At 47.3% G+C, this 9,076-nt stretch overlaps 1 protein-coding gene across 2 annotated transcripts; it reads left to right on the top strand.

The window, feature by feature from the left end:
• Positions 1 to 672: 672 nt before the first annotated feature.
• On the top strand, positions 673 to 8,765 carry mcm7 (minichromosome maintenance complex component 7). Of its 2 annotated transcripts, none has more exons than XM_061079480.1 (15): positions 673 to 846; positions 2,719 to 2,798; positions 3,364 to 3,528; positions 3,644 to 3,768; positions 3,861 to 4,041; positions 4,131 to 4,268; positions 4,363 to 4,512; positions 4,617 to 4,731; positions 4,843 to 4,974; positions 5,344 to 5,427; positions 5,675 to 5,886; positions 5,979 to 6,244; positions 6,363 to 6,531; positions 7,529 to 7,638; positions 8,168 to 8,765. In XM_061079480.1, exons 1-15 carry the CDS (start codon positions 816 to 818, stop codon positions 8,391 to 8,393), a joined length of 2,184 nt encoding a protein of 727 aa, XP_060935463.1. In that variant the 5' UTR covers positions 673 to 815; the 3' UTR covers positions 8,394 to 8,765. The 2 variants fall into 2 exon arrangements, with proteins under 2 accessions (XP_060935463.1, XP_060935464.1); XM_061079481.1 differs by lacking the exon at positions 673 to 846 and adding an exon at positions 2,302 to 2,368.
• Positions 8,766 to 9,076: the final 311 nt, after the last annotated feature.

The raw sequence follows: 9,076 nt of genomic DNA, 5'->3' as shown, positions 1-9,076 counted from the left end.
CCTCCTCCTCTGGATGAGTCTCTCCTCCTCTGTGGATGAGTCTCTCCTCCTACTCCTCTTTGGATGAGTCTTTCCTCCTCCTCTGTGGATGAGTCTTTCCTCCTCCTCCTCCTCCTCCTCCTCTATAGATGAGTCTTTCCTCCTCCTCCTCTAGATGAGTATCTCCTCCTCCTCTGTGGATGAGTCTTTCATCCTCCTCCTCTGTGGATGAGTCTCTCCTCCTCCTCCTCCTCTGTTGATTAGTCTTTCCTCCTCCTACTCCTCCTCCTCTGTAGATGAGTCTTTCCTCCTCCTCTGTGGATGAGTCTTTCCTCCTCCTCCTCCGCCTCCTCTGTGGATAAGTCTCTCCTCCTCCTCCTCTCCTCCTCCTCCTCCTCCTCCTCCTCTGGATGAGTCTCTCCTCTTCCTCCTCCTCCTCCTCCTCCTCCTCTGAGCCTCTGCTCTCAGGTCTGTCTCTCCAGTCTTGGGTCTCGGTTCACCTCGGGGTCACTCACTCGTAGAGAAATCCAATCATCGCTTTTCGCGCCATTCCTGACGAACAGGGCGGAAGTCGGCCGAGTCACGTGACGCGCGGTGGCCTGCAACTTTCGCGCCACGGACAAATCCCGCCCCCCTACGCGGAAAGCAGCCACCTGATTGGCTGCCGGAGACGTCAGACTCGCGCCACTTCTTGCAGCGGGACCAGGGAGAAGCCGAGGCTGCGTGTGGATGACCGCTGGATCCGGACACGGAATCGAACCCTCAGACTCGAACCCACGGTTTAAACAGCCCGTTTTGCCTCTTTCTGGATCCCGGGAGTCTCGCCGCCTGCAGACATGAGTCGGAAGGATTACGCCACAGAGAAAGGTAACGTGAGGACTTTCACAATAAGAGCAACAGGTCGATGTGAACGAGGGAACCTCCAACTCGCTGAAAAGCTCAGGATCGAGTTAAATAGGATCTGAGAAGCGATTTGAACTCGGAGTTAGTTTAATTTATTCTGTGCAGCTTCAAACTGTCTCATTCAATCTGCTGCTTTGTCTCTGGAACATGTTTGTGTGCATAAACTACAACCCACTTTAATAGTGTGTATGTGTTATATTGAACAAACCCGAGGAATTAGTTTAGATCGAAGTTGTACAAACTTTTCTGGCTGCTCCAGAACTCTATAGGACCCAGTCATGCATTGTGTTAGTGTGTGTCTGTGTTAGTGTGTGTGTGTGAGTGTGTGTCTGCTGACAGTGACCCGGATGGATCCGCTTTAACAAAGGAGCAGGCGCCACTGTTCAAGCACATGTCCGACCCCAGCCTCGGCGGAAACACTCATTGTTAACTTTAAAAGTCACGTTGGAAAGTTAGTTAACACAACAGCTGTAGAGTTGTGTTAGAGATGTGTGTAGTGCAAGTTGCACCGACATCTTGGATCAAAGTTATTGTTAGTGTTTAGCCTCGACTTTAGAGACGCTAGCTCGTTTCCCTTTTTTATGTCACAACGCAAAAAGTCAACGTGAACTTTTAAAAAGCACGTAGCGTCACTACGTCACCCGACGCAATTCCGCGATTTGGTTGAACTTATCACGTTATCCGGTGTGTGTTTTTTAATGTCGTTTAAAGTCTGTTAAAACTCAAAAAAGACCACTTAATGTTAACTGAGTTAGCTTCCACTGCTACTATTAGCATGCTAGCCAGTAAGCGCCCCCCCCTCTAGTTGTGAGTCACAGTAGTTTTTGTGTTTGGATGTTTCGTTGTGTTAGTGTGTAGTTTGGTGCCTTGCTTAAGGGCAGGTGTCATATTCACGTACCTAGCGTAGTAATATTTAAACTTACGCAAGTGGGAACCGTGTGTAATCAGTTGTATTGTTTGTCTAAAGAAGTAGTTCCACCTGCTCGCACTCTGTGAATACAACCGCTACGTAGAACCCGCTGTTAAGGAGCTCGACTCTGATTCGTCTCCACCGTAGTTAACATGGAGACGTGTGTGTGGTTAGCATCGACGAGCTAACCGAGGCTAACGTCAGAAGATGGCTGGTGATACTGGCTCTTTTGCCAAACAACAGTCGGGACTAGTTTCCCGGGCGGACGCTTCCCCGCGGCGGAGGGATCCCAGAGAGTGACGGGGCACAACAGCCATGTGCTGCTTTGTTTACAATAACAATCCTGGAGCGGAGGAATAACAACGCGGAGCTGCGTCAAAGTGAGTGGTTCGAATCCCTCCTCCTGGCGTGCAGGGTCAGCTTCCTCCCCCCCCCACCAGCTTCCCGCGTTGTTCTCGGTTTCGTGTCTTTGTGGAAGTGAGGGATGTTCTCCTCTTTAAAGATGGAGCTCGTCGGTTGTGTTTCTCTCTGAAGCTCCAGTGGAAAGGTTCCGCGGAGGGAGATCTGCTCCGTGTGGTGAGTCCGGGTCGGGTTGTGTCTTTTTGTTTGGTCGATAGTGACTCATGGAGATCACAGGATGCCATGTTGCTACACAAAGAGGGGGGGGGGGGGGGGGTCGTGGCAGGACAACACGTTAGCTTCCAGCGAGTGGGCCCACTGCTCTTCAGCAACTCCAGCTGGTCAACCCACAAACCTGCTTTCAACTTTCACAGAAATATCAACATGTAAAGCGACTACACAAGGATTTATTTTGTGTAGACGTGCAGCTGATAAACAAAAACCCCTGATGGACATGGTTTGTGTTGTTGTTTTTCACCTGTGAAGTAAAACTAAAAGGTGCTTTTTGTTTGTTTTGTGTTTTGCAGACAAATGCAAGAGGTTCCTGCAGGAGTTCTACACCGAGGATGACAACGGGAAGAAGGTGTTCAAATATGGAGCCCAGCTTGTAAGTGTAGTAAACACACGGTGGAAATGGGCGTAGCTTTCAGAGGAACTGTTTTTCCTGATCCCTGAGGATTGTTGACAGATTCCTTTTTAAAAACAGTACATTTGGGGCTTCATGTTCTGAACAGTTTTCTCTTGTTCCCTTAATTGTTTTGGTGTTTTGCTTCTTTGTTTAATAGATATTAATTTAAACAAATTTGATTTTTTTTCCGATAGAACCAGTATCTGCTTAATAAAAGTTATGGCATGTGTGTTAAAGAGTGTTAATGAATATTTCATTATCTACATTATAAGATTGTCAATTATTTTTCCACTTTGGGAAATTGTGTCCCAGCAGTAACTGGATAGTAAAATTAGCATGTCGGTATATAATAATGAATAAAAGACAATGTAAAACCATACATGTACAACGTAAACAGAATACCAACAGTGTTTACGAACAAATCTGAAGGCCACTGTAAAGGGGTTTGGCTCTAAAGTCTGTCCCAGCCCGCCCAAGTTTGTTATTCATCAGTGTCTGTACAGACGTGGCCGTTGCTGATCTAGTTGCTCCTCTGTGTGTTCAGGTGGCGCTGGCCCACCGGGAGCAGGTGTCTATTTTTGTGGATCTTGACGATGTGGCGGAGGAAGACCCCGAGCTGGTGGAGAGCGTCTGTGAGAATGCCAAGCGCTACACTGCCCTGTTCGCCGATGCAGTCCACGAGCTGCTGCCAGAGTACAAAGAGAGAGATGTGAGTCGGTTTGATCAGTTGATCCAATACAAAACCAAGTCGTTAACAGTAATGCAACCATTACATTGAGTTTTTTACTTCTTTTAATGGACATTTGTGCTTTGGTTTAATCCAGATTGTGGCCAAAGATTCCCTGGACGTGTACATTGAGCACAGGCTGATGATGGAACAGAGGGGTCGCGACCCCACGGACACCAGAGACCCACGGAACCAGTACCCACCTGAACTCATGAGGAGATTGTAAGTTTAGACTCAAAGTTGACATTTTACTGGCCTATGATTCAATTTGTTTGTTAAGTACTCCTCTTATGATTTTTATCTTCCGTCCACAGCGAGCTGTACTTTAAGTCTCCCACTACATCCAAACCTAAAGTGGTGCGTGATGTCCGAGCCGACAGCATCGGACACCTCGTGCCGGTCCGAGGAATCGTCACCCGTGCCACCGAGGTCAAACCCATGATGGCAGTAGCTACATACACATGTGACCAATGTGGTGCCGAGACCTATCAACCAGTAAGTTTGGTTTAAATTCTGTTAAACATCCTGTGATGAGATTTGAAATTATCCGACATGTCTCATAATGTCTTCTCCTTCTTCTTTAGATCCAGTCTCCCTCCTTCATGCCCCTCATCATGTGTCCGAGTCAAGAGTGTGTCACCAACAAGTCGGGGGGGCGTCTCTACCTGCAGACCAGAGGCTCCAAGTTCGTGAAGTTCCAGGAGATTCGTATTCAGGAACAGGTGAGGAGCTAATCGGATACGTAGTTCGGATCAATGTGGTAAAGCAGGTCACCCGGGGCCAGTTTTCTCATCAGGTTATTGTTGTGTTTTTTAGAGCGATCAAGTGCCTGTTGGAAATATTCCAAGGAGCATGTCTGTGTACGCCCGAGGAGAGAACACCCGTCTCGCTCAGCCAGGCGACCACGTGGCCATCACAGGCGTCTTCCTTCCTCTGCTGCGCTCGGGTTTCATGCAAGCAGCGCAGGTCAGTGGTTTCCCTCCCATCGCACGCTCCAAACTCAAACCCATAAAAAGACTGGACTTAATGTTAAAAGTCTACCTCTGTTAAATGTACTGTTTTTGTTTTAGGGTCTTCTGTCAGAGACGTACATGGAGGCCCACAGCATCATCCTCATGAACAAGACGGAGGACGATGCGCTCGGTAACGAGGAGCTGAATGAAGAGGAGCTGCGCGGCATCACAGGTGCGGGGGGGGGGATCCGTGTGGGCGATTCAGTAACATCCACCCACTTCACTGCCAAAACCTGCCAACGCAGATCTACCAGCAAACTAAAGTGATGTTTCTCTGCTACAGATGAAGGATTTTATGAGAAACTGGCTGGTTCGATAGCTCCAGAGATCTACGGACATGAAGACGTGAAGAAGGCTCTGCTGCTGCTGCTGGTCGGGGGGGTGGAGCAGGCTCCCAAAGGCATGAAGATCAGAGGTGAGCATCTTCATAAAGTCGACAGTATGATCAAGGACGTTTATCAGAGGGAAATAAATGTTACACAGTAATACTGCGAGACAATTTCTAGATTCCCAGTAGACCATGGCGATTATTCCCTTTTTTAAGTCCCACCTCCTTCATATCATGAGAAATTCTCATTTCCAACAAGACATTTTTAAACTCAAACAGCAAATTATCTTAAAGGCCCGGCAAGGGATTTGTTAAAGGAGTTAAAACATTTTTTGTCGGTTCATTTCATGTCAAATCCATTTGAAGGGCTCAAAACATGTATTTAGATTCACATTCAGCTCCAATATTTGCACTTTTGACATTTTGTAATAACTTACAATGCTCTTCCTCCTTAAGGCAGCATCAACATCTGCCTGATGGGCGACCCCGGAGTGGCCAAGTCCCAGCTGCTGTGCTACATCGACCGTCTGGCTCCTCGAAGTGAGTACAGGCCTGGAACTTGTTAAATATTTTATCTGGTCATCCATTTTCTTTCCATTAGGTTTTAGGTAGTAAAATATTAACTCGGTGTGATGTCTGACTAGAGACGAGCTGAGTAAAGGTTGTTTTGGCTAAAATGCTGAGTTTGGGCTTCGTGTGCAATTTTAGTTTTTAATAAAAAAACAAAAAAAATCTTCTTGTTTGTGTTCATGTCTCATTTGATAATTTTGCCGTCTGTGACTTTCAGGTCAGTACACAACGGGTCGCGGTTCATCTGGTGTCGGTCTGACTGCAGCTGTGATGCGTGACCCGGTTACTGGGGAAATGACCCTGGAGGGCGGAGCCTTGGTGCTCGCCGACCTGGGCGTCTGCTGCATTGACGAGTTTGACAAGATGGCCGACGCTGACCGCACAGCCATCCACGAGGTGATGGAGCAGCAGACCATTTCTATTGCAAAGGTAAAGACATGCACAAGCACAACGGGTGGTTTAATACATTTATTACTAAGTTTGAATATAATGCTTGATAAACACAAGTCTCTTCCCACCAGGCCGGCATCATGACCTCCCTCAACGCCCGCTGCTCCATCCTAGCCGCAGCTAACCCCGCCTACGGCCGCTACAACCCCAAGAAGAGCATCGAGGCGAACATCCAGCTGCCGGCCGCGCTGCTCTCCAGGTTCGACCTCCTCTGGCTGATCCAGGACAAGCCGGACGCCGAGGCCGACCTGCGTCTGGCCCAGCACATCACCTACGTCCACCAGCACTGCCGCCAGCCGCCCACTCACTTCACCCCCATCGACATGAAGCTGATGAGGTGATGATGACGATCTGCAGTTTATTTACTGCTGTTTGACTTAAATAATAAAGACTTGTGAGTTTTAACGGTACAATGTCCAAACCCAGCAACTAAATTATTTAAAATTCCTCTCCAGACGTTACATCGGTGTGTGTAAGAAGCGGCAGCCAGTGGTGCCCGAAGCTTTGGCTGATTACATCACTGCTGCTTATGTGGAGATGAGGAAAGAGGCGCGAGTGAGCAAGGACACCACCTTCACCTCCGCCCGAACCCTCCTCTCCATCCTCCGTATAGCCACTGCTCTGGTGAGAAATACACCCCCACTTAAGTTGGCCACAGATCAAGTCACAGTGTCATTTGAAAGCTCCCAAATATGGACATAAAATATTGATATGAGTTCAATGGTTATCTTCCTGTGCTTTCAATAGTCCAGTGTGAGATAAAGTGCTTACAGTGCAGGTAGTGATGATAAACCAGCCTACTGCAATGTGAGCACTTCTTTCTCACGCTGGACAGAAGCTCTCTAGTCTGCACACTGAAGATAATAATCCTTTCTAATCATATTCTTTAACTATATACATCAGCTGTAAAAACTGTATTAAATCTTTTTGTATTTATTTATTGATTTGAGACCTGCTGATGCTTCCTGAATGAGTTTAATCTGTTGACTCTGCCTCTGGTTGTCAAAAGTGCTGTTTGTGCAGGTAGCATCATCCACCTACTGCAAAACCAGCACTTCAGGCAAACAGGTCGGCGATGTGCTCCACTAATGTTTCCACCAGGGGGCAAACTGCTCCCATAACAATGTCTGTGTGAAGGCAACTGCTTGATATGTACAGTAAATGTATCACAGCTCCACAACAACTGAGCCTTGTTGCACCTTCGTCACCCAACATGTGAGACACTGAGGTTTATCTGGTCCTGACCAGCTTTGCAGGGTGGGCAGTCAGCCTGTGTGCTTTAGGTGCAGCTGTGCAAACCCATGCAAAACTGACCATGACCAGAGCTGTCATCAACGTGTCCAATCCAACTACCGGATCTCTACAGTATCAAGCTTCTGCCTTTCTTGGTATTTCTTGGTCAGATGTCTGGATTTCCACTTGTAGAGAGACTTGCTGGTGTTGAGAGGCGGAGACTTGGGCAATTGCCGACCGTCCCAGAGGGCATTGCACTTGTCTCGGTCTGACAGTGCCGGCACAGCGCAGCCTACTTAATCAAGATGGACTCTTTGGCCAAGCTAGAACTTCCTGTTTATGAAGTAACAGGATTTTCAGGACGTCTCTTCCTCTCCTCTCTCCCCAGGCTCGTCTTCGTATGATGGACACTGTGGAAAAGGAGGACGTCAACGAGGCAATGAGACTGATGGAGATGTCAAAGGACTCGCTACAAGCGGACAAGTCCAGCACCACAAGGTCAGTGTTCACACTGGAAACTCTCAACAACGACGTGAAGTCAACGGCAGCTCCGCACGTCCTAGTGACCGGATGTGGTCGTCTTTACGAGTCTCTTGTATTCCTGTAACAGTGGCTGCATATCCTGCAGGAAGCTGTAAAACGTCTCTGGGTTTTATAGAGCTCTGTTCTCACGGCAGCATGTTCACCGAGGCAGGCGTCCCCACGGCGAACATGTTCAAGCCTCTTTACCATAAACTGAAATCCAAGCAGCACTCGAAAACTTCCAAGAGGCTTTTTATGGCGATGGGAAGAGCAGAGTTTCTCCTGAAGCCGTTAAAGTAGTTTGATGTTTTAGGAGATTGTGTTTTATTTACTTTCTTGTCCAAAGTTGGCAAAATGCCCAAAAATATAATGAATACAAAAAAAAACTCATCAATCCCCTTTTACAAAACAAAAAATGGATGAATCCCTCAACTCATCTCCTTGTCAGCAAACAGGTTTGTTCTTCCAGGGTCTAAAAGTCTGAATTCTCCTTCTTCCTGTACAGGGCCCAGAGACCGGCTGATGTCATCTTCTCTCTGGTTCGTGAGCTCGCCACCGAGGGCGTGGTCGGCCGCGGCGGAGCAGGCGGCGTGGTCCGCATGGCCGAGGCCGAGCAGCGCTGTGTGACTCGTGGCTTCACCCCCGACCAGTTCCAGGAGGCCCTGGAGGAGTACGAGGAGCTGAACGTGTGGCAGCTCAACCAGGCTCGCAGTCGAATCACCTTCGTCTGAGGAACCCGGGACACGTCTCCAGCCACCCGAGGGGAAAACTCTTTGTTTTCCACAGACTTCTATTGAGGCTCTTTTTTTCCTCCTTCAGCATTTTCTAAAACAAGTTGAGCAGAACCTGGATGATTTTAAGCTCGACTATTTTTGCAAGAATTCTGCTGTTGGAGATTCAGTGTTTTAAGAATCCTGTTCACCATTAAAACACGTGTAAATATGTGTCAGAACTTGTTATTGTATGATCTGCAGTTTAGAGTTTAAAGCTTCAGCTGAAGTGGATTATTTCTGTACATTTTAAAATTAAAAACCGGGCAAGAGAAAGAACAGTTGAGCCTTGTATTGTGACTCCCTTTAAAATAAACTGATGGGTCAATAATACACTGTATTTGGTTCTTTTTGTTTTGTGTGCACACATGAACGTTTCACAATCACCTGAGGTTACTCCAAAGAGTTAGTTTTAGTTAGTTTGCTTTTCATTTAGGTGTCAAACGCTGAGACGAGGGAAACTGAGATTAACCCTGAGTCCGTCACCATGGTTACCTAATTTGTTTCAACAAACCCTGACATTCTCAGTCCTGTCATTCCTGAAAATACCTAATTTCCTCTTTCAGTCATCAGAGCACATTTATATGCAGAGAAATAAAATCTTATTTGCACATTGATACCCAAGAATAAGTTTTACTTGAATA

This window comes from Limanda limanda, chromosome 10 (assembly GCF_963576545.1).
Source record: "Limanda limanda chromosome 10, fLimLim1.1, whole genome shotgun sequence".
Lineage (NCBI taxonomy): Eukaryota > Metazoa > Chordata > Actinopteri > Pleuronectiformes > Pleuronectidae > Limanda > Limanda limanda.
Note: the sequence above shows the minus strand (reverse complement) of the source record. Positions and strands in the feature narration are given on the sequence as shown.